The sequence below is a fragment of the Pelobates fuscus genome, chromosome 7 (genome assembly GCF_036172605.1).
Source record: "Pelobates fuscus isolate aPelFus1 chromosome 7, aPelFus1.pri, whole genome shotgun sequence".
Classification (NCBI taxonomy): Eukaryota; Metazoa; Chordata; class Amphibia; order Anura; family Pelobatidae; genus Pelobates; species Pelobates fuscus.
The window spans coordinates 185919865-185943589 of NC_086323.1; the positions used below are offsets into that span (position 1 = coordinate 185919865).

The following is a 23725-nucleotide window of genomic DNA, read 5'->3' on the forward strand; positions in this document are numbered from 1 at the left end:
TGAAAATAGACCAACTGCACAGCCTAATTCTACGGAACTGTTTTGGGCATGAAAATGTGCGTGCGTTCGGTCAAAAGAGACATCCAGGAATTTTCTGAACCACTGCTCTGATCTGGGTGATTTTTGGATGTTGTTCACCCAGATCAGGGCTATCCAGGGATGTATAATTTATGTTAGAGTTTTGGGGTGTTTCTGTACTTTGGGAAAAATGTGTGTTTTCTGCACGTGGATAATTAAGTTAGTACATTAGCTATATTAATTATATCACGGGCATAGGGGATGGATTGCTGACCGGATGGGGGAGTGTAACAGTGCCAATTATTGTTCCCATTGGTTTATGTTCCTTTTGTCCCTGTTTTCCATCAGGTCCAGGAGGTGTGCCTCTGGCATGAAAAACTGTATATATTCCAGGCTGTGGCAATAAACCTTTAGTTCTACTTCACCCTCAATCTAGAGTCCTGTCTGTCTAATTCGTATTAGGAGGAACTGTTCGAGAGATAAAGATTACTATAAACAAGCCAGCCATCTATCTGATAAGCTGATTTCCAAAAAAATATGATAAAACAATTTTAAAACAGGAGGCATCCAAAATTGGAAAATTAAGTAGAAAAGACTTGTTAAAACGAAAGAACGATAGGCTACAAAAGAAAAGTTCTAAATATGCTTTCATTACTCAATATAATGTTCAGCACTATGAGATAAAAAAAAAAAAAAAAATTCAATAAACATTGGGATATTCTGTTGGAGGATCCCATTTTGGGGAAAATACTTCCAAAGAAAGCACCAATAATTTTTAAGAAAGCGAGAAACTTGAAAAATATATTGGCACCTAGTTATGCCTTAAAGAACCTACACAGAAATATCCCAAGAAAGGGAAGGAAAGGCTTTAACTCATGCAATAAATGTAAAGCTTGTAAAACACAGAGATGTTTAAGCGTCAAAAAAGATTTAAAAGCACCACAACAGGGAAAGAGTTTAATATAAAATCAAATATAAACTGTGAAACAAAAAATTTAAAATATGCCCTACAGTGTCCCTGTAGGAAGCAATATGTAGGTCGGACTTGCAGGAAACTGAAGGAACATCAGAATAATATTAGAAAAAAATCAGATAAACATATAGTTCAATTCATTGCAATACATGTAATAAATTCACTTGGAAAGATTTCTATTTGGGTTTAGAGAAAAAAGAAAAACACTGGAGAGGTGGAAACCTAATAAAAAGTTAGCTCAGTGCGAAACTTATTGGATTAACACTTTAAAAACCATACAGCCAAGGGGGCTAAACCTAGATATAGATTTATGGTGCTTTTTAGACTGAATAGTTACAGCTTCTTCGAAGGTTTGCATTGAGGTTCTGTATTCTCTATACTTTTCACTCTGTTTTTTGTCTCATGGGGATTGGAACTCTTTGAGTTTATTTTTTAATATGTTTTTTAGAACTAATGTATATGGATAACATTGTAAAGGGTCTCTTTTTGCAACCATGTGCAACTTAGGGGGATCAACCTCCTTTATAACAAGAACATCAGTTGAAAATCTCCTATAAAAGGAAAAATTGGGATTTGTGTATAGTTTGTAAATATTAATATCACTCAAATTACCAATTTCTGGGTACAATTATATCTCTTATTAAGAGATAAGAAATCCACCATATGAGAAGAGGTAAAATGGGATGAAGAAATATTTTTCTAACTTTAAAAGGCATTCATCATAATATTATCATAAAGCATCCAGTTATTCTTATTAGGATAACTATGGATTGTATCCCATTAAATGAAGAAGTGGATACATGGAAATTGTACACATGATTTCACATAGAGACTCTTATTATTATTTTTTATCTTTTGTATTGTGTTATTGTAAAATGGGAAATTACATAAATATGCATTTACATTTAAAAATAATGTTTACAAGATTCTCTTCCATTTCCCTCTGCATCCCCATCATTTATTGATATAAACCGGAACTGTTTCGTAATGATGAAACGCATGGTGGAACGCAAGAACCACCATGTAAGTACAAAGATTCTGTGGAACGCATGTGGTGCATCAAAGGCATTAAAATACTCCATATACAATATCTTGGGGTGTCAACTTTTCAAATATATGCACGTTCATGGCAAGGAAATAAATTTGGATATGTAAAAAGGCCCCCAAAAAGAAGATGGGTAAAGAAGATATTTCAAATTTGAAAAACACATGTCAGAAGTTTGGCATTGCACCCCCCAAACAACCCAACAAACCTATGCATACGTGTTATCACTTTACTCAGGAGATGTTGCTGAACACATATTGGGGTGTTCTTTGTTAGTAACACATAACAGTAACTGAGAGATATTCGGGGCCAATACAAACCATTGTGTGGAAATCTATTCACAAACCGGACTTTACATAGGACACGAGGCCATGCGTTTAGACTGGAAGAAAGAAGATTTCGTCTAAGGCAAAGGAAAGGTTTTTTTACTGTAAGAACAATCAGGATGTGGAATTCTCTGCCTGAAGAAGTGGTTTTATCAGAGTCCATACAGATGTTCAAACAGCTACTAGATGCATACTTGCAAAGACAGAATATTCAAGGATATAATCTTTCAATGTAGGGTAATAACTGCTTGATTCAAGGATAAATCTGACTGCCATTCTGGGGTCAAGAAGGAATTTTTTGTCCTAGCTTGTTGCAAAATTGTGCTTCAAACTGGGTTTTTTTCTTTTTTTTTTTTTTTTTTCTTTTCTTTTGGATCAACAGCAAAAAACAGGTGTGAGGAAGGCTGAACTTGATGGACGCAAGTCTCTTTTCAGCTATCTAACTATGTAACTATGTAACTATGAGAGAAAAATAACACAAAAAATATGACTACCCAAAAGTTTGACAAAGACTGGTGGTAGAATTAGTGCATGGAAGAGTTAAAATACCACCATTTGAAATACACTAGGGTGTCTATTTTTCAAAAATAGATGGTTTGATAGGGGTAAACTACATTGGCCGTCTTCAAAAATGCATAATAACCAGCTATGAAAATTTCAAGTTGGAAAACTGGAACGCCCACCTTCCAAATAAGGTATTTTAGCCACCAGAGAACCCCACACACCTATACATGGGTAGTATCACTGTACTCAGGAGATGTTGCTGAACACATATTGGGGTGTTCTTTGGGAGTAACCCTTAAAGTTCTCAGTACATGTATTCTCAAATTGCTGTGTGTGTTAAAAAAAAATTACCAATTTTTTTTTTTATTGTTTGGCATAGCTTGGTGGTATAATGGTTGCATGAAAGGAGTCAACATACCCCAAGTTTAATACCTTAGGTTGTCTTCTTTTAAAAAATATATACATGTGAAGGGTTATTCAGGGATTCCAGACAGATATCAGTGTTACAATGTAACTTTTGTTAATTAAGAAAACAAATGGTTTGGAAATAGGAAAGTGCTACTTGTAACTTGCAAAAAAAAAAAAAAAAGCTAAGAACATGTTAACATTGGGTTTTTCTAACATTTCTAAACTCAGGACAAAATTTTGAAACTATTTAGCACAGGTGTTTTTTTTCGGTTGTAGATGCATAACAGATTTTTGGGGTCAAAGTTAGAAAAAGTGTGTTTTTTAAAAAAGAAAAATGTTTTCATCATATTTTACAATTTTTTTTTAATAGTTAATTATATGATATGGGGGGAGTGGTTTTGGGCTCCGACCGTGATAGCCGCCTAACCCGTGAGCTCCGCTCCAACCACCCATTGTAGTGTACTCGCATAGCAGCCACATAGCTTCACATGGGACGCACTCGCCGCCCTGAGTCCGGGTCTCACTCGGACCTATGGACGTATTTCTACACCCACAGCACGGCACATGTGGCGGGGGGGGGGGGGGGGGGGGGGGGGGGGGGGAGAGTCCCAAGATGGCGCGGACCTCACCTACATCCCAGGCGGACTTCGAAACCATGCACTTGACAGGATCGGTGAGGAGCTGAGGAATATGGCTGCAGCTATGATCCAGAAGGTGGTGGAGCGGAGGTGGCAGGACTGCGAAATGAAGTGAGCGCACGGGAGGACCGCATACACACTGGAGCGCGCGGCTGAGGCCCAGACAACTCGAATTGCGCCTTCTGATTTGGCAGTAGCCAGTCAGTGGGGCCTGCTGCTGGCCATGAGACGTCAGTTAGAGGATGTGGATAACAGGGGCTGGAAATGTAACATCTGGGTACGGGTGGTACCCGAAACAGACAGGGAAGAAAATGTGGGTGAGACGCTGACTGGTCTCTTTAGGGTTCTCATATCGACGACAGCGCCAGCACAGTTTAAGTTTGAAAGGGCCCACAGGGTCGCAAGATCAAACCTAGAAGTGAATATACCCAGAATATACCCATGCTGTATGCACTCCTTTCCGATCAAGGATGTCATAATGAGGAGGGCCCAGGATACTTGGGAGTACCGCCGAGCACAGATGTCCTTATATAACGATCTCTCCCATCTCACGCTTGAAGCACGGTGTGACCTAAGGCCCGTGACCTCAGCCCTACAAGTCGGGCTTTCCGTTCGCACAACTGGCGAGACATCAGCATGGCTGGGCCTCCGTAAGATGACCGGAGTAGGTCCCTCAATTCTTAGAGGAGCTGGGACTACCTCCCATCAGTGTCGCTGACTGGGTGCTGGGCCCGTTGGAGTGGAGGCCTCGGCCACAGAGTTCCCAGGCGTCGTGGTGGTGGGTCTCCTCCGGGCCCTCTGCCCCAACGGCGCCCGGGGAATGAATATACACCTGCATGACCCTACTTGGTGCGTAGTCACTGGCGGCTACGATTGCGGTCCTGCTTAAGCTGGGGAAGTATCCCGAACAATGCGGCAGTTACCACCTGATCTCGTTGCTTAATGTGGATGCCAAACTCTTCACGAAAGTCTTGGCGACTAGGCTGCAGACAGTCCTGCCACAGCTGATCCACGCGGACCAGACTGGTTTTATTCCTGAACAGGAGGCGCGGGATAGCACTTGACGGCTTTTCGCCATACAACACCACGCGAGAAAGACAAACCGACGCATGTTACTGCTGTCAACGGATGCAGATAAGGCCTTTGACCGCGTTCCCTGGCCATACTTGATGATACGCTAAAGTATACACCCTGTTCCAAATTATTATGCAAATTCTATTTAAGTGTCACAAAGCTTAAATATTTTGTTTTTCAGTTTAACTCATGGATGGAATTGTGTTTCAGGGCTCTTGATTACTGAAAACAATCTCGGACACCTGTGATAATTAGATTGCCAGGTGAGCCCAATTTAAGGAAAAACTACTAAAGGAGGGTGTTCCACATTATTAAGCAGAGCACCATTTTCATGCAATATGGGGAAGAAAAAGGATCTCTCTGCTGCCGAAAAGAGTGAAATAGTTCAATGCCTTGGACGAGGTATGAAAACATTAGATATTTCACGAAAACGTAAGCGTGATCATCGGACTATTAAGAGATTTATGGCTGAATCAGAGCACAGACGGGTTCGTGCAGATAAAGGCACATTGAGGAAGATTTCTGCCAGATCCATGCATCGGATTAAGAGAGCAGCTGCTAAAATACCATTGCATAGCAGCAAACAGATATTTGAAGCTGCTAGTGCCTCAAACAGTCCTGTTCACTGATGAGTGCCGTGCAACCCTGGATGGTCCAGTAGTGCAGTGGTTCCCAACCCAGTTCTCATGGAACCCCAACCAATCCTGGATTTAGGGATTACCGAGTTGTGCCTAATGTGTTTTTTTTTTTTATAAAAACACCTTAGACACAATCGGGTTATCCCTCAATCCAGGACTGGTTGGGGTTCCATGAGGACTGTTTTGGGAACCACTGGAGTAGTGGATGGTTGGTGGACGGCCACCCTGTTCCAATAAGGCTGCGATATCAGCAAGGCGGTGGTGGAGTAATGTTTTGGGCCAGAATCATAGGAAGAGAGCTGGTCGGCCCCTTTAGGGTCCCCGAAGGTGTAAAGATGACCTCTGCAAAGTATGTGGAGTTTCTGACTGACCAATTTCTTCCCTGGTGCAGAAGGAAGAAGAACTATGCTTTCCGTAATAAAATCATCTTCATGCATGACAATGCACCATCTCATGCTGCAAAGAATACCTCTGCATCAATGGCTGCTATAGGGATAAAAGGAGAGAAAGTCATGGTGTGGCCTCCATCCTCCCCTGACCTCAATCCTATTGAGAACCTGTGGAGAATCCTCAAGCAAAATATCTATGAGGATGGGAGGCAGTTTACATCCAAGCAGCAGCTCTGGGAGGCTATTCTGACATCTTGCAAACAAATTCAAGCAGAAACTGTCCAAAAAACTCACAAGTTCAATGGATGCAAGACTTGTGAAGCTGCTATCAAATAAGGGGTACTATGTTAAAATGTAACGTCATCTGTTAAAATGTTTAAAAAGTTAAAATGTTGTTATAAGTTTGATTGAAATAGCTTTTGATTTCAGTAAATATGCTGCAAACACAACAAATGACAATTTTCAGTTCTTTACAATCTATAAAGTGTTTTGAAACGTACTGTGCGTATTAATTTCGAACAGTGCATTATACGTTTTTTATGTTTAAAAAAATACTGTTATCATTAGGAGGTTTGTTCAAAAAAATTTTAATTGTACTCTTAATAGTTGATAACATGAGAATTATGCTGATTGTTATTTACATCAATTATTTAGGTAAATGAGAAAAATATAATTTGCATAATAATTTTGGAACAGGGTGTATAGGGATTGGAAAGAGGCTGCTTGCTTGGATAGCGGCACTATACAGCAGGAGCGCATGCATAGGGGAGAGTGAACGGGGCTTTGCTGGTTTTGGCGTCTGCAATGGGACTCGTCTGTGTTGCCCACTTTCTCCGATACTCTTTGTCATGTCCCTGGAATCCCTGCTTCAGGCACTCCGCCAGAACCCGGATATTAGGGGCTATGCCCTACAGGGGATGGAAGATAAAGTCACTGCTTACGCAGATTTCCTCCTTTTCTTTGTGATGAGCCAGAGGACCACGCTACCCTGCCACCTGTCGGAATTCGGGAGGTTTGGCAAGCTATCAGGATTTAAACTCAACCTGTCAAATTGCGAAATAAAATGAATACTTGCATAGGCCTCATGAGGCCAAGACCAGCTTGTTTGGAGTTTAGGTAGTTTGTGTTGATGACCTTTGAACTGGAAGTAGATCTGAACCAGGTAGCAACAGCACAGAGGAAGGCCTGTATATTTATAGGCCAACTAACCCCTTCCACAATTCCAGGCTTCTCCCACAGGCTCAGCCTATATATATATATATATATATATATATATATATATATATATATATATATATATGAAGTTTGACAATAATGTATAGCCTTTGTCTATGTTTCTCATTTTATAAAAGGGATATTGATCCAACTTTAGAGAAACTCAACAGCTTAGTTTATAATTTATATGAAAAACTTTGTAACTTTGGGCTGATTCATATCACTGGGACATGCACATTGGGTTTGGGTACTTAGCCTGTCATGTTGCCTTTTGAGGCTCTGTTTATATTGCCAGCTTAAATGTGACCCTATAAATAATAACCTTGTTTGCCAAGTGTGGATATATGGCATGTTATATATTCTAGTGTCAATGGTTATCCCCAAAACACTTAGTCCTTTGGGTTGGATGTTCAGTTGACCATATAATTTATTTGTGGATGGAGGTATAATGTATCACTATTGACACATTTTTCAACACTTACAGTTGCACTGTTTGCTCGACTATATGGGAATCGTGAATCTATAGCAATTGGCTATGCTCTTTGTCTAGTGAGGGCCTTAAATGAGATCCATGTCAGGTGCTAAGCAACCATGGCAATCTGATGGCAAATGGGCTACTGGAACAAACCCCTAATGGACACGAAGTGAAAACCTAGACATACTTGCCTGCTAGTATAAGCATAGCAAGCTGTGAGGTGCTACGTGAACTGTATGTGGGAACTATAGATGAATAAGAGACTTTCACGTATGTCAACACCAAAACAGCTAGTTACACAACGTTTGAACATTGTGAAAGGGAATTAGATGGACTACACAAAACATCATACATGAGCCATGTGAAGGAATTAATTCTCATACCCACATTTATACTTACAGAGTTGCCGACTTGAATCTCTGCCACCAGGAAGGCATAACAGCAGATATAAGAAAGATGATCATAGAAAAGCGAGCAATCCTTGACCACTTTAGGTAAGTGAGGGTGAACGATAGCAAAAAGAGGGAAGATGATCAGGACAGGAGTCAAAAGTTAAATAGGAGATGCAGAGAACAGCTACAAGTGCCAGGGCGTACCACAAACACATGGCAACCATGAGGAAGAGGCCAAAAGGATAATACATCCAAATAACTCCAGAGAGTCAGAAATGTCCTGAAGTCCCAACACAATGGCAAGAACAATATCTAAGCCATCAACACATATGCCCTACCAGTCACGAGGTACCCAGATGGAATAATAACCTGGCAAGAGAAGAGCTGGCCACCATGGATGCAAAGACCTGGGAATTGCTCACTATGTTTTTAATGCACAGAATTGACATTAGAACAGAATAGAATTCTGGAATGCAACTAGCCCCAGCACACAATTAACAATAACTTCAAGCAGAAACACTGCACATCCATACTCCTACCCTTCAAAATCACTGGAGTGGTAATAGTAGTGGTTGTAGTAATCCTATTTTCACAAATTACAAACTGCACAATTTTTACTATACCTTGAATCCACCTCCAATTTCTCCAATTACATTCTCCACAGGAACCTTTGTATTTTCAAAATGAAGCTCGCAAGCTATAAAATAAAATAAATAAATAAAATGTGCAGATTCTGGCTACTTCCCAAGAGTATTCTTGCATGAAACATCCGTATAACATTTTTGGTAAATGTAAATTTAAGTAGTTAAGTGCTGTGTGAAAATGACAGTTTAATTGCAGTAGTTTGCAGAGATAAGTGAACTCACACAAGACACTGAAGAAAATTATGTCCTACAACTTAGGGCCCAATGTGCACAAAACTCCCCATATTCTAACATATGTTCTCAATTTAATATTGTTGGATAAGGTTTCCAAATTATTTAAAAGAAAACTCTAGAATCGGGAATACAAACAGGTATTCCTGACACTATGGTTGAAAAAGCGCTGTTTAGAAGTGCGTCCCCTTTGCCTGTCCTAAAAAAAGGTAGTTTACTCACCTTATTTGCAGCGCCAGTCTCACCACGGCTGGAACTGCCCCACTCTGCCTCTTTGGCTTCAGGAAAACATTGGGAAGATATTGCGCATGAGCCGCAAAACGCAGCGTTGTGCCAATCAGTTTCTCCTCATTAAATGTATGCATCTCTATAGGAAGCGTTTAGTATCTCGATGTAGAGTGTGTTGACGCTCAATGTCAGTGCTGCACAATGTGCAGCACTGACCCATGAAGCGCCTCTAGTGGCAGTAGTACTAGGCAGTAATGTAAACACAGCCTTTTCTGTTTTTTTTTACTGTAAGAACAATAAGGATGTGGAGTTATCAAGTGGTACTTTGCTGGAGTGCAGAAGATGTAAGATTTTTTAGTTATGTAAATAGATAACAAAATGTATTTACTTTAAAGAAGAAGAAATACAGTATGATATTTTCAAGTAGTTACATAGTTACATAGACTGTAAAGAGGCATGTTCAGCCTTCCTCATATTTGTTTTTTGTGATTGATCCAAAAGAAGGCAAAAAACAAAACAAAATAGTTTGAAGCACTTCCAAATTTGATAAAACCACTTCTTCAGGCAGAGAATTCCATATCCTTATTGTTCTTACAGTAAAAAAAACACGTTCCTTTGCCTTAGACTAAATCTTCTTTCTTCCAGTCTAAACGCATGACCTCGTGTCCTATGTAAAGGCCTGTTTGTGAATAGATTTACAGACAATGGTTTTGTATTGGCCACAACTATATTTGTATAATGTTGGCATATACCCTCTGAGGTGACGTTTTTCTAAACTAAAAAGGTTTACATTGGTTAAACACTCTTCATAGCTAAAATGTTCCATTCCTTTTATTAATTTTGTAGCCCTCCTCTGCATTCTTTCTAGTACCTTAATATCCTCCTTTAGAGCAGGTGCCCAAAATTGCACAGCATATTCAAGATGTGGTCTTACTAGCGATTTATAAAGAGGCAAAATGATATTCTCATCCCTAGAATGAATGCCCTTTTTCGTGCATCACAATACCTTACTGGTCACTGCTGATTGACATTGCTCATTGTTGCATAGTTTGTTGTCTATAAAAATTCCCAAGTCCTTCTCATGTGTGGTTATCTCTAATTTTCTTCCATTAAAGGGTATAAGTTGCTTGTGCATTCTTGACCCCAAAGTGCATAACTGTACATTTTTCTACATTAAATTTCATCTGCCATTTGAGTGCCCAGACCCCTAGTCTATCTAAATCCCTCTGCAGTAAAGTATAATATATTACTAACGTACTTTACAGAGTTTTGAGTCATCTGCAAACACTGAAACATTACTTTCAAAACTTTTTTCAAGATGATTTATAAACATGTTACGTGGTACAGACAGGGGTAAATCCAGAAGAGTAGTCAGACACGGTTTCAAAAGTCAGGGCAGGCAGTGAACAGGCAATAACTGATAATCCAAGAATAAAGATTCACAAGCCAAGTAAGCCTTAGGAAGCAGGATACAACGACCTGACACTGCCCTCAGGGAGATGCAGTGTTTTATACCTGGAGTAATGATCAATCTGCCTCAGGTGGACTTTGATAGACAGGTAGGAGCCACTGGTGAAGTCCAGCCCCCTAGTGCTGCAGACAATGCTGGAATAAACAAGTTCTGAAGTGGCTCAGAGGCAAGACAGTAGGAACAGGACACATGAGGACCACAGTTCAAATCCCCTGTTGGGCACTTCTGGGGCGACCATGTCTGGATGTCACGGTGAGAACTTTCTTTAGTTGCTGCAGCACCTTGTCTTGAGTTAGCCAATTACACTTTTTCTGCATGTTTTCTGCAGTAATTATTTGTATATCCGTTGCCATAGGCTCTTCCTTAGTAAATACAGAGGATAAATAGTTATTTAAAATTTCTGCCTTTCCTGGTCTTCATTAACTAACATCCCATCCTGGTTTTTAGTGTACCTACATTTTCATTTTTTTGTTTTTTTAGAATTTATTTACTTAAAAAAATGCTTTGGGGTTGGTTTTGCTCTATTTGGCTATCATTTTTTCATTTTGAAATCGCCTTTTTGCATACATTATTGGCTTCCTTATATATTTTATTTGATGCCTCTGATTTGTCAGATTTAAAGCCTTTGAATGCCCTTTTCTTATTTTTAATTTCTTGACTCACTTTCCCACTAAGCCACATGGTTTCAATGTGTTTCTTTTATATTTATTACCCAATGGTACATACTGAGAAATGTACCTTTCGATGGAAGATATTCCATTTATCCTCAAGTGTTCTTTTCGCTTTATGCCAATCAATATATTGTAAGGCTCCCCTTAACTAAATTAAATTAGTCTTTTTAAAATGACATGTTTTAGTATACCCTACATGCTTTGTTTTTTTTTTAAGTTTATTTCAAAGGACACCATATCCCAAGTGCTCACCTACTTTGTCAAAAGATCAATGTTGGTTGTTAGAACCAGGTCCAGACAAGCTTCCTTTCTAGTTGGTGCTTGTACAAATTGTGACATGAAGAGGTCATTTAACAAGTTCAAAAACCTAATTCCTTTTGCTGAACTACTGGTCCCTCTGTCCCAGTTTATGTCCGGGTAATTAAAACCTCCAATAATTAATTTGTTACCCAGATTTGCAGTTTTCTCAATTTGCGCAAACAGCTGTTGTTCCTCATCAATATTAACATTAGGTGGTTTATGACATATCCCAACCAATAACAGATTTCCCTTCTTTTCCCCCAAGCAGTAGGATGCCTGTTGAATAAAAAGTGACCCCTCATCACTGCTTTATGAGCATTCCAGACTGTCAGCAGCCAGATTCAGATCCAAATTTTCGTTTAAAGTAATTGGCAAGAATAGTTTCTGCTAATATTTTTTTCTCTAAAACTATTAGATTGTTACTCAATTTCCATGACCTGCTGGAGTCAGTGAAAGGGACTCAGATACATGTAGCATGATCTGAAAAGTCAGAGTGCAAAACAGATGACAGTCGCCTCGTCCACCAAAAATATAATGCACTGAATGATACGTGTAATCTTTCTCACTCTCATTACATAGATATTGAGAACATCTAGACGCATCCTCACAAAGTTCAAAGGGTCTGTCACGCCCCCGTGGCGTAATGGGAATGGTGGTGGTAATGGGAATGCCACCCATCACTCACTCCCGGTGGTGGCTCCTCTCCCTCACACAGCGGCCGTGTTTGTAACCATTAGAGACGCCGGCCGCTGCAGCTTTGTTCATTTTAAGGGTTTGTTATTAACCCTTATAGTGCCATGCCATTTTGAATGTGTGTATGATGTCACACACACACGTTCACTATCACATGCTTCCCTGCAGCTAATAAGGGAGCATCTTAGGCTATGTAAACCTTGTTTGTCCATTTCTCTGTGCCCTGTCGTGGTTATCTGAGAATGCGTTTCTGGTATTGATTCTAGTGTACTCGACCTTGGCTTTCCTTCTGACTATCTGATCTCTGTATTCCTTGACCTTTGGCTTGGCTCCGGATTATTCTGTATTCTCCATTCCTTGACTCTTGGCTTGTTCATTGTTTCCACGTTTTCTGCGTTCTTGTCATTATCCTGTCTTGTGTTTTTTTTTTTCTTTATACCTTAAATCTGGCCATTCTAAGGCCTGTTAATACGTCTTGGGATTTTCCTTTATATTTACTTAAGTTCTGCGTGTTGGGCATCAGCTATTCCTGACAGGGTCATTCACTCTTACTATATTTAATTCAGGATCCAAAACAAAATTAGTATCTCCACATACAATCAGTCTCCCTTTACAGTTACTCCAAACTCTTTTTATAATATTTCTCAGAAAGTTGGCCTGTATTTGGAAAATAAACATTGGCTACTCTATGTTGTACACAGTTTATTTTTCAAATCCAAATTAAAAACCTACCCTCTGCATCATCAACAACTTTAAAAGTATGGCATGCCATATTTCTACTGAACAGGGTAGACACACCATGATTTAGACTTGAGAGTAGAGTAAAACTGCACAGGAAAATGGCACACCAGCAAGCATGAGATGATACCCTTTTTAAAGTGCGTCTCTTGAACACAATTCATTCATTGTCGATTTTGTTTGTACGAATCCCAATCTCAGTCACGTCTTTTGCAATTCGATCGACTGGGCACCCAAAATAGTGCAGTTTTAATTGTGAAGAGACGGAAGCACCATCAGTAAAGTCACCAAAAAGCCCTCCATAACAGTACGGGTGTCAGGGATGGTAGTGGTTGATTGTACGGTAATGCTGAGTGGAATCCCGGCCTTCCATAGTCAAGGCAGACAGAGATGCAGATTTTTCGACAGCCTTTTCTAACAGGACAGTTTATTCAATTTTTTTTTTTGTGTTTGTTTCATCATGATGCAGTAAGATGTTAGGAAATAGTGTATGCAGGCAATGGTCTTTTTTTTGCTCAGTCTCCTACAAAGTAGCCATCTCAACTGCCATTTAAAAATAAATAAAAATAAACTGGATCTAAAGAGCTGAAATGTTGAAAAAAGGATTTGTATAATATGAACCAAGCAAATACGTTTGCCCCATCCCCTTCATTACTGGTTATGATCACAGACATCAAGCACAAAATTGACACTATACAATTTGAACATACAAGCTTGATGATGATACGTTTAAAGCAAACGTTTTATTCCAAGGGAAAGACCTCTCAATCTAGGGTTGAACACATAGTTAATGATAATGCTGAAAAAGTAACACACCCAAATAACATTAGTAGCGTATTTGCCAAGTATTACAAATTCTTGTACAACATCAATTTGGACCCAACCCAATTCGAAAAAATAATAAAGTTAATCAACCACAAATTTCCTCTGATAAATTGGATACTTTAAATTTGACCATATCTCAACAGGAGGTGTTTAAAGCTATTAGTCACACTCCTACTGGTTAAGCACCGGATCCGGATGGTTTTACAGTGTATTATTACTGGACTTATTTTGAAAAAACTAGCCCCACACCTAGCTAAATTATTTATCACATATTGGAATAAAGGTAGGATGGTATTGTGCCTACATTGTCACCCTTAAACAAGGTAATGACCAACATAAATGTAAAAATGTTAGGCCTATTTTGTTGTTAAATAACTACACAAAACTATATGCTACATTTTTAGCAACTATATTATCTAAAATTATACTAAATTTAGTCCAGAATGATCAAGTAGGGTATGTGATGGGTCGTCAGGCCGTGGATGGAAGCATATGATTCATCAATATTGTTCACTATATCAAAGTTGATAAAGCACCTTCTCTGCGGATGTGGAGAAGGCATTTGGTAGGATCCATTGGGGATACTTGAGGTTGGTACTGTTTAAATTTGGTTTCACAGCCCCAATAGTTAATTTGTGTCCACGGTGTATCATTGCCCCACAGCAAGGGTTTCTGTCTCAGGTTTCATGTCAGATAGATTTTCAAATTATACAAGACAGGGTCATCCTATGTCATTTAGATTAGCGATGGAACCCCAGGCCAATATGATTAGAAACGATCCAAAAATGGAAGGTATCAAAATGAATGATGTTACTCATAAAATAGGATTGTTCGAAGATGAAATACTGTCTCTGACAAATTCAACAACCTCTCTTAAATCTCTGGTGTCCATATTGAAATAATTTGGTGACATTTCTTGTTAGAAACTTAACGATCACAAAGCCCAAGCTGTGCCCTTTTTTCCATGCCCTGTTCTGTATTGCTTAAATGATAACTTCAAAGCATTTATCAGGTCAGGCAAACCTGGCAGGGATTAAGGAGAAAGCGCAGGTAACATTTTCTTTTCTTTGGTTTTTACTATATATTGGGGCTGATGTGTATTGTAGTCGTTGCTGCTGGCCCAGTAGTAATGGGACTAAGCGCAGGACTTCTCTTTTTGTATTTGTATTTACTTTGTATCACACAGCCTGGTTACAATGCTGCTGCCCATCCCATGTGTTCCCTATTAAGGGTTAATAAGTATAGGAGTGTATATAAAAAATACCCCTTTCTGTCTCATTAGAGATATCTTTGCCAGAAGCTCAAGGAAGCAGGCTGAAGGGTCAGTGTAAGGACCCGCTTAGGGGGGTCTGCCTTGATGTTGGCAGGCGGGCATTCCCTCCAATGGCCATTGGAGCAACTAAATGACCTCCATTTGTCTAAATATACATAGGGATTAAGGAGAAAGCGCAGGTAACATTTTCTTTTCTTTGGTTTTTACTATATATTGGGGCTGATGTGTATTGTAGTCGTTGCTGCTGGCCCAGTAGTAATGGAACTAAGCGCAGGACTTCTCTTTTTGTATTTGTATAAACCTGGCAGGATACAGTTATCTGTGTTACAGAATTTGAAAATCAATGGTGGATTAGGTGTGCCTGATTTCAGAAATTATTATTACACAACAAATGCTGCACAAGCACTAAAATTTAATATGGATAATAACTCATCCGTCTGGCATTTTATTGAAAGGGATAAGTTGCTTCTGTACTCGGTCAAATAAACATTTTGGCTGCTTTACCCAGGATCAGAGAAATGCACTCCGCCACCAAACAACATTAAAAGTCAGGGAAGTGATGCATAAGAAGGTTAAGGGAAATGTATGGTGGTCTCGGGCCATGCGAACATCAATTCTGAAATATTAAGCCCCTGATGTTGACTTCTGAAGATCTCTCTCTAGCCAATTTGGACAATTTACTTTCAAACAAGTCATTGCTATCATTCAACAAAATTCAACTTAAATATAATCTAGATGATTTGGTTGCCCCGATATACGAATTTATTGTTAACAAACAGAGAGATTTTTAAAGCCCCAATTCTTGATCATAAATAATGTTCCTATAATAATTTTATTGATTTAAAAAAAAAAAAATTGTTAATGAGTAATTATTAATTTATGTTATCTTGATAAATGTGAATTATCATTATTATGATGGTATCCTTTGTTATTCAATAAAAAACATTTGACAAGAAAGACAGTATGCCCTATTGGGAGTATGTATTTAAGAGAAAGTATAAAAACTCAAAGGTGCATTCTAAGCAATACTTAATATTTCACATAACAGATGTATCCAGGGAGTCCTGCTGAAAGAAAATGCATTATAGAACATAAAACAAGCTGTGCTTCATGATCTCATTATACATTTGATAGTGGGGCAATAACACAAAATCTCTGCTCACTATAGACCAATTACAATTATTTTGCAAAACATTTACATGGAAGTGTATATAAATTTATATTTCTTACTATTTGATCCACGAATTCCTAATTTATCTTCTGGTTTCCCATGTGTGACACCGCCAAAGGCTCTTTCAACTAAAAATGCTGTTATTTTATCTTGAGTGACACCATCTTTATCAACCAATTCTGTTCTTGCAAACACCGTAAATATGTCTGCTAAGCCTCCATTTGATATCCAGACCTGCAAAGATGCAATAAAATACATTGTGAAGAGTTAATTAAGTATTATATCATCCAAAGACTTAAGTAAAGGAAAATCATCAAACAAATAAATGTTTAGATTTAATGTTGGCGTGTTGCTTTCTGCTTCTAAATTCAGTGCCTCTCTTTGTTATAAAAATAAATACAAAGAAATAATAAGTCTTCAAAAACATGCCTATATTTCCATCACTGAGGCAGCCCCTCTTCGTTAAGGCTAATTATCTCCAGTCCAATCCAGTCTTCTCTCATAGAGAAGCACGGACTATCAAGACCATGAGCACAGCAATTGCTGTGCTCCCCATCATCTGGATGCTTCATGTAGGGATGATGAAACGTGAATACCTTTGGTTTACGAAGGTCTACATAAGGAAGTGCCAAGAGGTCTAACTAGAAATTACTGGGCCCCGGTGCGAATATTGCCCTGGACCTTCCCCCATGTGCCTCATTCCTCCGCCCCTCCAAGTGTCTAATAGCTCCCAGCCCCTACATGTGTCTCATTCCCTTGGTCCTCCGCCAGCCCCTCCATATATAGAATATCTGTCAAGTCTCCTTGTGTGTGACCAAGAAACTCATTGACCAAGTTTCTGTTCTATGGCCCTTATAATCTTGCATGCTCAAGTGCTTAATTTTTCTGTGTGTCATATTTGTGAGAGTTTATTAAAGTGTTGATTTCAAAATATCTCTGCAAATTTATATTTGGTGGCAAAAGCAAATAGCAAGGGAGGTTTTCTTCTCTTCCCGTTAGCTACATAGAGCTGACAGACGTGGCAGGCTAGAGCCCATCTGCCTTTCTGTCACGGTGTTGTACCCCAACAGGCAGGAAAGAGGAAACCCACAAAAAAATATATCGATAATCAAGGTCAAGGATGTAAAAAATACACAAAGTGAAGACAAAGTCGGGTCAGGATACCAGAAATCACAAGGTTATTACGAAGCAGAGATCAAAAACAGAAAATCACTAGGCAATCACTAGGAGCACAAAGCGAGGATCTATAGAGAAACCACAATAGGGCAATGAATGAAGGCTAAAACAAGCCTTAAATAGGCTCAAAAGAGTTCCCATTGGTCAAAGTCATCTCTGCGACCCCAAACAATGGGTGGCCTAGGTGACGTGGTTATGACGTCATGGCATAACATTTTATTTACATGGGCTGCAGTTCACCCTGCGAACCAGCAGAGGGAGACGTTCGCGGGAGCAAAGGTGAGCAATATCTATTCAGGCCGTGCAGCCACATGGAGCATTCGAGAGGAGAGGTACGGGTGCAGGTATTTTTATTACGCTTTCCCCTTTCTCATTGATCTGTATTATAATGACAATTGAGCTCATACTGAAAGTCTGCATTTGGGAAAGAGGGGACTGTTTCAAGATCTACTGACTTTGCATTTTTATTTTACCCACAAAGAAAACCTGCAGAAAAAATGCAAGCACATTTTCATTGGAGGAATATCTGCTAAATTGTTTAAAATAAAGCACACGTTTTTCAATGGATTCTTCCTTTAAATCTACCTTTTTATCTTGACACAGGCATTGTGATTACCAGATCCCTGAGATACTGCAAACACTTTCTTTGAGTATCTATCCATGTTCCTGTATGATCTTCTGGAGAACCCCATTCATTTAGAGACTGTAGAAATGAGCCCATTTAAACAGAGACCTTGCAAATTTGTCCGAAAAAAACTTAACAGCTGGGGAAAAGGTGATATGCCCACATACTTGGGTGATGTACCCATGCACCCCAGAAATGCAGAAAATGTGAACATTCACAATAAATATCATCCTCAGCCTCAAGATGTCCCCCATTTGTTTACTTTAAATTCAACACAGAAATCCACAGCATATCGAAATATACCTTTGAGCCATTGAGAAAATAATGTTTGCCGTCAGCACTCAGAGTTGCTCTGGTCTGGATTGAAGCCGCATCACTACCACTGTGAAGAAATTATAGAGTTCTATATTAATATACTTTGTGTGCTGTAGATACTACACAACCATTCTACTTCAAATACAAAGTCTAAATTTCTATGGCTTATTCTGTTCCCAACATGCGATAATAGAAAATTGTACATGCAACGCACAACGCACTGGGGCTGCCACAAAGCTCTGAAGCCTGTGGGTGGCAATACTACCATGAAGCATAGAGGCCTAGGCCAGCCATAGTATCATAGTCAAGAATAAAAAAATGAATGGCACAGATTGGAACAAGAAAACACAGCACTCTACCTTTAAATGTATAGGTGAATTGACCCCGGTGCTGCACAGCGTAAATAGATATACAAGTAGATGAAGACAGCACTCCAGAGGATTTTTTTCAACGAGTTTTATATGTGGTTAAAGTGATCAACGTTTCGACCCAAGAGGTCTTTGTCAAGATGTGCATACAAGTGAGTGAATTGTTTATATAAGGCCTAAATTATTACAGAGTAATCACTTACCCAGTGCAGGTGTGACACCCAAGATCCGTGTTCCAACGCTGTGTTGTGCGCGTGTGGGACCGGCGTAAACGTGATGACTTAATCAAACTGCGACCGAGAGGTCGCGAGTGCGTCTAGTTGCCATTGTAACGCAGTGTTAGATGAATATCAGTGAATGTGAAACATGCATTAGATGAAAAATAAAACCAACAAGGAGGGTATGTAGTATGATGTACTGATGATATATAATATCCTATAGAATGTAAGCTCGATTGAGCAGGGTCCTCTTCAACCTATTGTTCCCGTAAGTTATTTGTAATTGTCCTATTTATAGTTAAATTCCCCTCTCATAATATTGTAAAGCGCTACGGAATCTGTTGGCGCTATATAAATGGCAATAATAATAATGATAATAAAAGAGCAGAAAAATGTGTGATGAGACTAAATGTAGTAAAGAAGACCAGACCAATGGATAGCAGATGAGTGGATGAGAGGAATGTGAATGGTAAATGAAATGTAATCGTGGACAAAAGTGTGTAAGTGAGGAGGGTGGAATAGAGAAGAAATGAGCATGAGCCAAGAAAAGAGAAAGATCAAAGAGAGGAGAATAGACAGAGAGTGATAGTATAAAAGAGGAAAAAAGTGGAATGGCCCGTAGGACAGTATATGGTGAAAGATGATGGTGATGGGAGTGGAAGTTATGAAGGATAAATATAGAAAGAAATAGATAGAGTGTGGTGACATGTTGTAAAACGAGGAAAAAGAGGTGCCAAAGGTGTGGGCTATGTACACATATATACATACAGTAGATATCAACCAATGAATCTCATAATTGAAAAAATAGTACAGTAAGAAGAATATATAGATTGCTGATATATTAGCTAAAGAAAGTTAGAACAAGGTTATGCATATATCTATGCAGGTAGGGATGGTTTAAGCTGTTGGCAAATAAATACGAGAACATCCTTAAAGGGAAGGTCTCAATGTAGGAGAGGATAGAGAGATGACCTAGAGATGGGAAAAAAATAAATAAATAAAAATAGAAATAGAGTAAACATAAACATGAACGTAAAAAAAGGAAAATAAGGGGGCCTGACCGTGGAACAGAGCAGATGCTGACCACAAGAGCTTCTGAGAACCAGGGCAAAAAAGCAGACTTTTCTAGCCAAAACGGCAATCAATCGGGCAGAACAACTACCCAGAGTGTGGTGACAACGGGGGGAACACACGGATACCGAATAAGCGACTTACCAAACCCCCATTCAACCAACACGAAGGTGAGGCCTATAAGGATGGCGAGCACAGGAGAGACAGCCGCTCCCCTAAGGCCACGACCGACCAAGTTTCAAGCAATGAGCCCCTGTCTTTATGTGGGTATTTCTGGCTTGTCTGGGTGCCAGTAGCATTAATAATGCTTTCCTATGGACTGGCTGAATGCGCACGCGGCTCTTGCTGCGCATGCGCATTCAGCCGATGATGACCGAAGGAGGAGGAGAGTCCCCGGCGCTGGAGAAAGGTGAGTGTTTAACCCCCTTCCTCACCCTTCAGCCCGGCGGGAGTGGGACTCTGAGGGTGGGGGCACCCTCAGGGCACTATAGTGCCAGGAGAACGAGTTTGTTTTCCTGGCACTATAGTGGGCCTTTAAACGTAGTGTAAAATATACAGTTTTATCACAAATATATTGTGTACTATCTACGTTTTGCACCAGGACCAATCAGTATTTAGCTATCACGCCCATGAAGGTGGATTTAAATTTAGATGTACGGCAAATCCAACGCACCAGACGCACAACATCAGTACATGCCATGCGAAGCTCAAGCTCCCGGAAGAATTACAAAGTGTATCAGCTATCCGAGGACCGCAAGTCATAGGGCTGAGGACAAATACCAACAGCGTTCCACAAGGGAAAGAGTATGTTTTTATTGCATTTTATGTTACAAATAAAGGACTTACGTGAATCCAGTTGCCATCCTGCATGCCACATCATGGTCCTGAATATAGGACATCTGAGTTGTCAGAGTTAGAGCCGACTTTCACTGCTCCCCTCTTGTGAGTTGCCTGATTCTCTTATTTCATTTACTATTCATGTCACAGAGTTACACTAGATCTGTTTTTTTATTTCTAATTTTATGTTTTGAACTGCACTATCTATACCTGGAAATGTATATTGTTCAGTCCCTTTCCTCAAGCTATAATAGAGTAAGTGCTCTTTTTTCTTATCACAACAACATAAACAAAAAACAAATGAGTTAATGTATCATTACCTTCCAGGCTCAGTGAGGCAGAATGCTGCAATGTGCTCACCAGATGCCAGTTTGGGGAGGTATTTGGCTTTTTGTTCTTCAGTTCCAGCAAGTAGGAGTCCCTAAACAGAAACCAAACATTTATTCAATCACAAATATAGAACTATATTATTGAGCATTTATATAGTTTTTCACTTTCCCAATAAAACCCACAATGTCTCTAGCAAAGAATAAAAACAAAATGCTGTACTTGGTCTCCAAAATGACAAGGGGTGGGGATGGGGGTGGGGATAGGGGTGGGGGTGGGGATAGGGGTGGGGGTGGGGATGGGGGGGAATAAGATCAGAACAGAAGAGAATTAAAAAAAATAAAAAATACATAAGGTTCAAGTGGCACATAACAATATTACAAGTATGTTTGCCAATGCAAGGAGCCTAAATAACAAAATAGGGGAACTGCATGCAATAGAATATACTAAACAGTATGGCATAATAGGCATAAAGGAAACATGGTGGGATAAAACACAGGAAGGATAGAAAAAGATATGAAAGGTGGAAGGTTATGTTTTTATGTTAACCATGTATTAATGCCATATATTATAAAATTGGCACGTGACAAGGAAAATTGAGAAAATGTGGAAGCCTTATGGGTAGATAACTGCTCGGGACAAAAGAGGAAAAATTTATTATTAGTTAGAATATGCTATAAATCACATAATATTAATATTGATGAGGGAGAACCGCTGTTAAAGCAAACTGGCCATACTTGATGATACGCTAAAGTATACACCCTGTTCCAAATTATTATGCAAATTATATTTAAGTGTCACAAATATTAAATATTTTGTTTTTCAGTTTAACTCATGGATGGCATTGTGTTTCAGGGCTCTTTTGATTACTGAAAACAATCTCGGACACCTGTGATAATTAGATTGCCAGGTGAGCCCAATTTAAGGAAAAACTACTAAAGGAGGGTGTTCCACATTATTAAGCAGAGCACAATTTTCATGCAATATGGGGAAGAAAAAGGATCTCTCTGCTGCCGAAAAGAGTGAAATAGTTCAATGCCTTGGACGAGGTATGAAAACATTAGATATTTCACGAAAACGTAAGCGTGATCATCGGACTATTAAGAGATTTATGGCTGAATCAGAGCACAGACGGGTTCGTGCAGATAAAGGCACATTGAGGAAGATTTCTGCCAGATCCATGCATCGGATTAAGAGAGCAGCTGCTAAAATACCATTGCATAGCAGCAAACAGATATTTGAAGCTGCTAAGTGCCTCTGGAGTCCCACGGACATCAAGGTGTAGAGTCCTCCAGAGTCTTGCAACTGTGCATAAACCTTCTATTCGGCCTCCACTAACCAATGCTCACAAGCAGAAACGGCTGCATTGGGCAGAAAAATACATGAAGACTAGTTTTCAAACAGTCCTGTTCACTGATGAGTGCCGTGCAACCCTGGATGGTCCAGATGGATGGAGTAGTGGATGGTTGATGGACAGCCACCCTGTTCCAACAAGGCTGCGACGTCAGCAAGGCGGAGTCATGTTTTGGGCCGGAATCATGGGAAGAGAGCTGGTCAGCCCCTGTAGGGTCCCCGAAGGCGTAAAGATGACCTCTGCAAAGTATGTGGAGTTTCTGACTGACCACTTTCTTCCCTGGTACAGAAGGAAGAACTATGCTTTCCGTAATAAAATCATCTTGCACCATCTCATGCAGCAAAGAATACCTCTGCATCAATGGCTGCTATGGGGATAAAAGGAGAGAAAGTCATGGTGTGGTTGCCATCCTCCCCTGACCTCAATCCTATTGAGAACCTTTGGAGCATCCTCAAGCAAAAGAACTATGAGGGTGGGAGGCAGTTTACATCCAAACAGCAGCTCTGGGAGGCTATTCTGACATCTTGCAAACAAATTCAAGCAGAAACTGTCCAAAATCTCACAAGTTCAATGGATGCAAGACTTGTGAAGCTGCTACTAAACAAGGGGTCCTGTGTTAAAATGTAACATGACCTGTTAAAATGTTTAAAAAGTTAAAATGTTGTTATTCGTTTGATTGAAATAGCATTTGATTTCAGTAAATATGCTGCAAACACAACAAATGACAATTTTCAGTTCTTTACAGCCTATAAAGTGTTTTGAAACTTACTGTGCGTAATAATTTGGAACAGTGCATTGTAAGTTTTTTATGTTTAAAAAAATACTGTTATAATTAGGAGGTTTGTTCAATAAAATTTGAATTGTACTCTGAATAGTTGATAACATGAGAATTATGCTGATTGTTATTTACATCAATTATTTAGGTAAATGAGAAAAATATAATTTGCATAATAATTTGGAACAGGGTGTAGTGTTGAGATGCAGGATTACATCCCTAGCCCCCTCTGGAGATGCGCTGGTCTCGCCCCCGGACTGGCTCTGCCTCAGTGGCTAAGATTATCCATCTTGGTAATCTCAACCAATCCAATGCTCCT

General features: G+C 39.5%; 2 protein-coding genes across 2 annotated transcripts in view; both read right to left on the minus strand.

Moving 5' to 3' along the window:
* Positions 1-23725, minus strand: part of LOC134568392 (dimethylaniline monooxygenase [N-oxide-forming] 2-like) — a 489265-nt gene that overhangs the window by 109529 nt on the left and 356011 nt on the right. The gene's annotated exons all lie outside the window — the stretch shown is intronic.
* The window catches only part of ACAD9 (acyl-CoA dehydrogenase family member 9), an 88966-nt gene that overhangs the window by 39031 nt on the left and 26210 nt on the right, over positions 1-23725 (minus strand). The window contains exons 5-8 of the mRNA XM_063426965.1: positions 21271-21371; positions 18445-18523; positions 16400-16574; positions 8719-8792 (exon numbers count right to left, since the gene is read on the minus strand). Of these exons, the coding sequence (XP_063283035.1) occupies positions 8719-8792; positions 16400-16574; positions 18445-18523; positions 21271-21371 (429 nt within the window). The remainder of the gene's footprint in view (positions 1-8718; positions 8793-16399; positions 16575-18444; positions 18524-21270; positions 21372-23725) is intronic.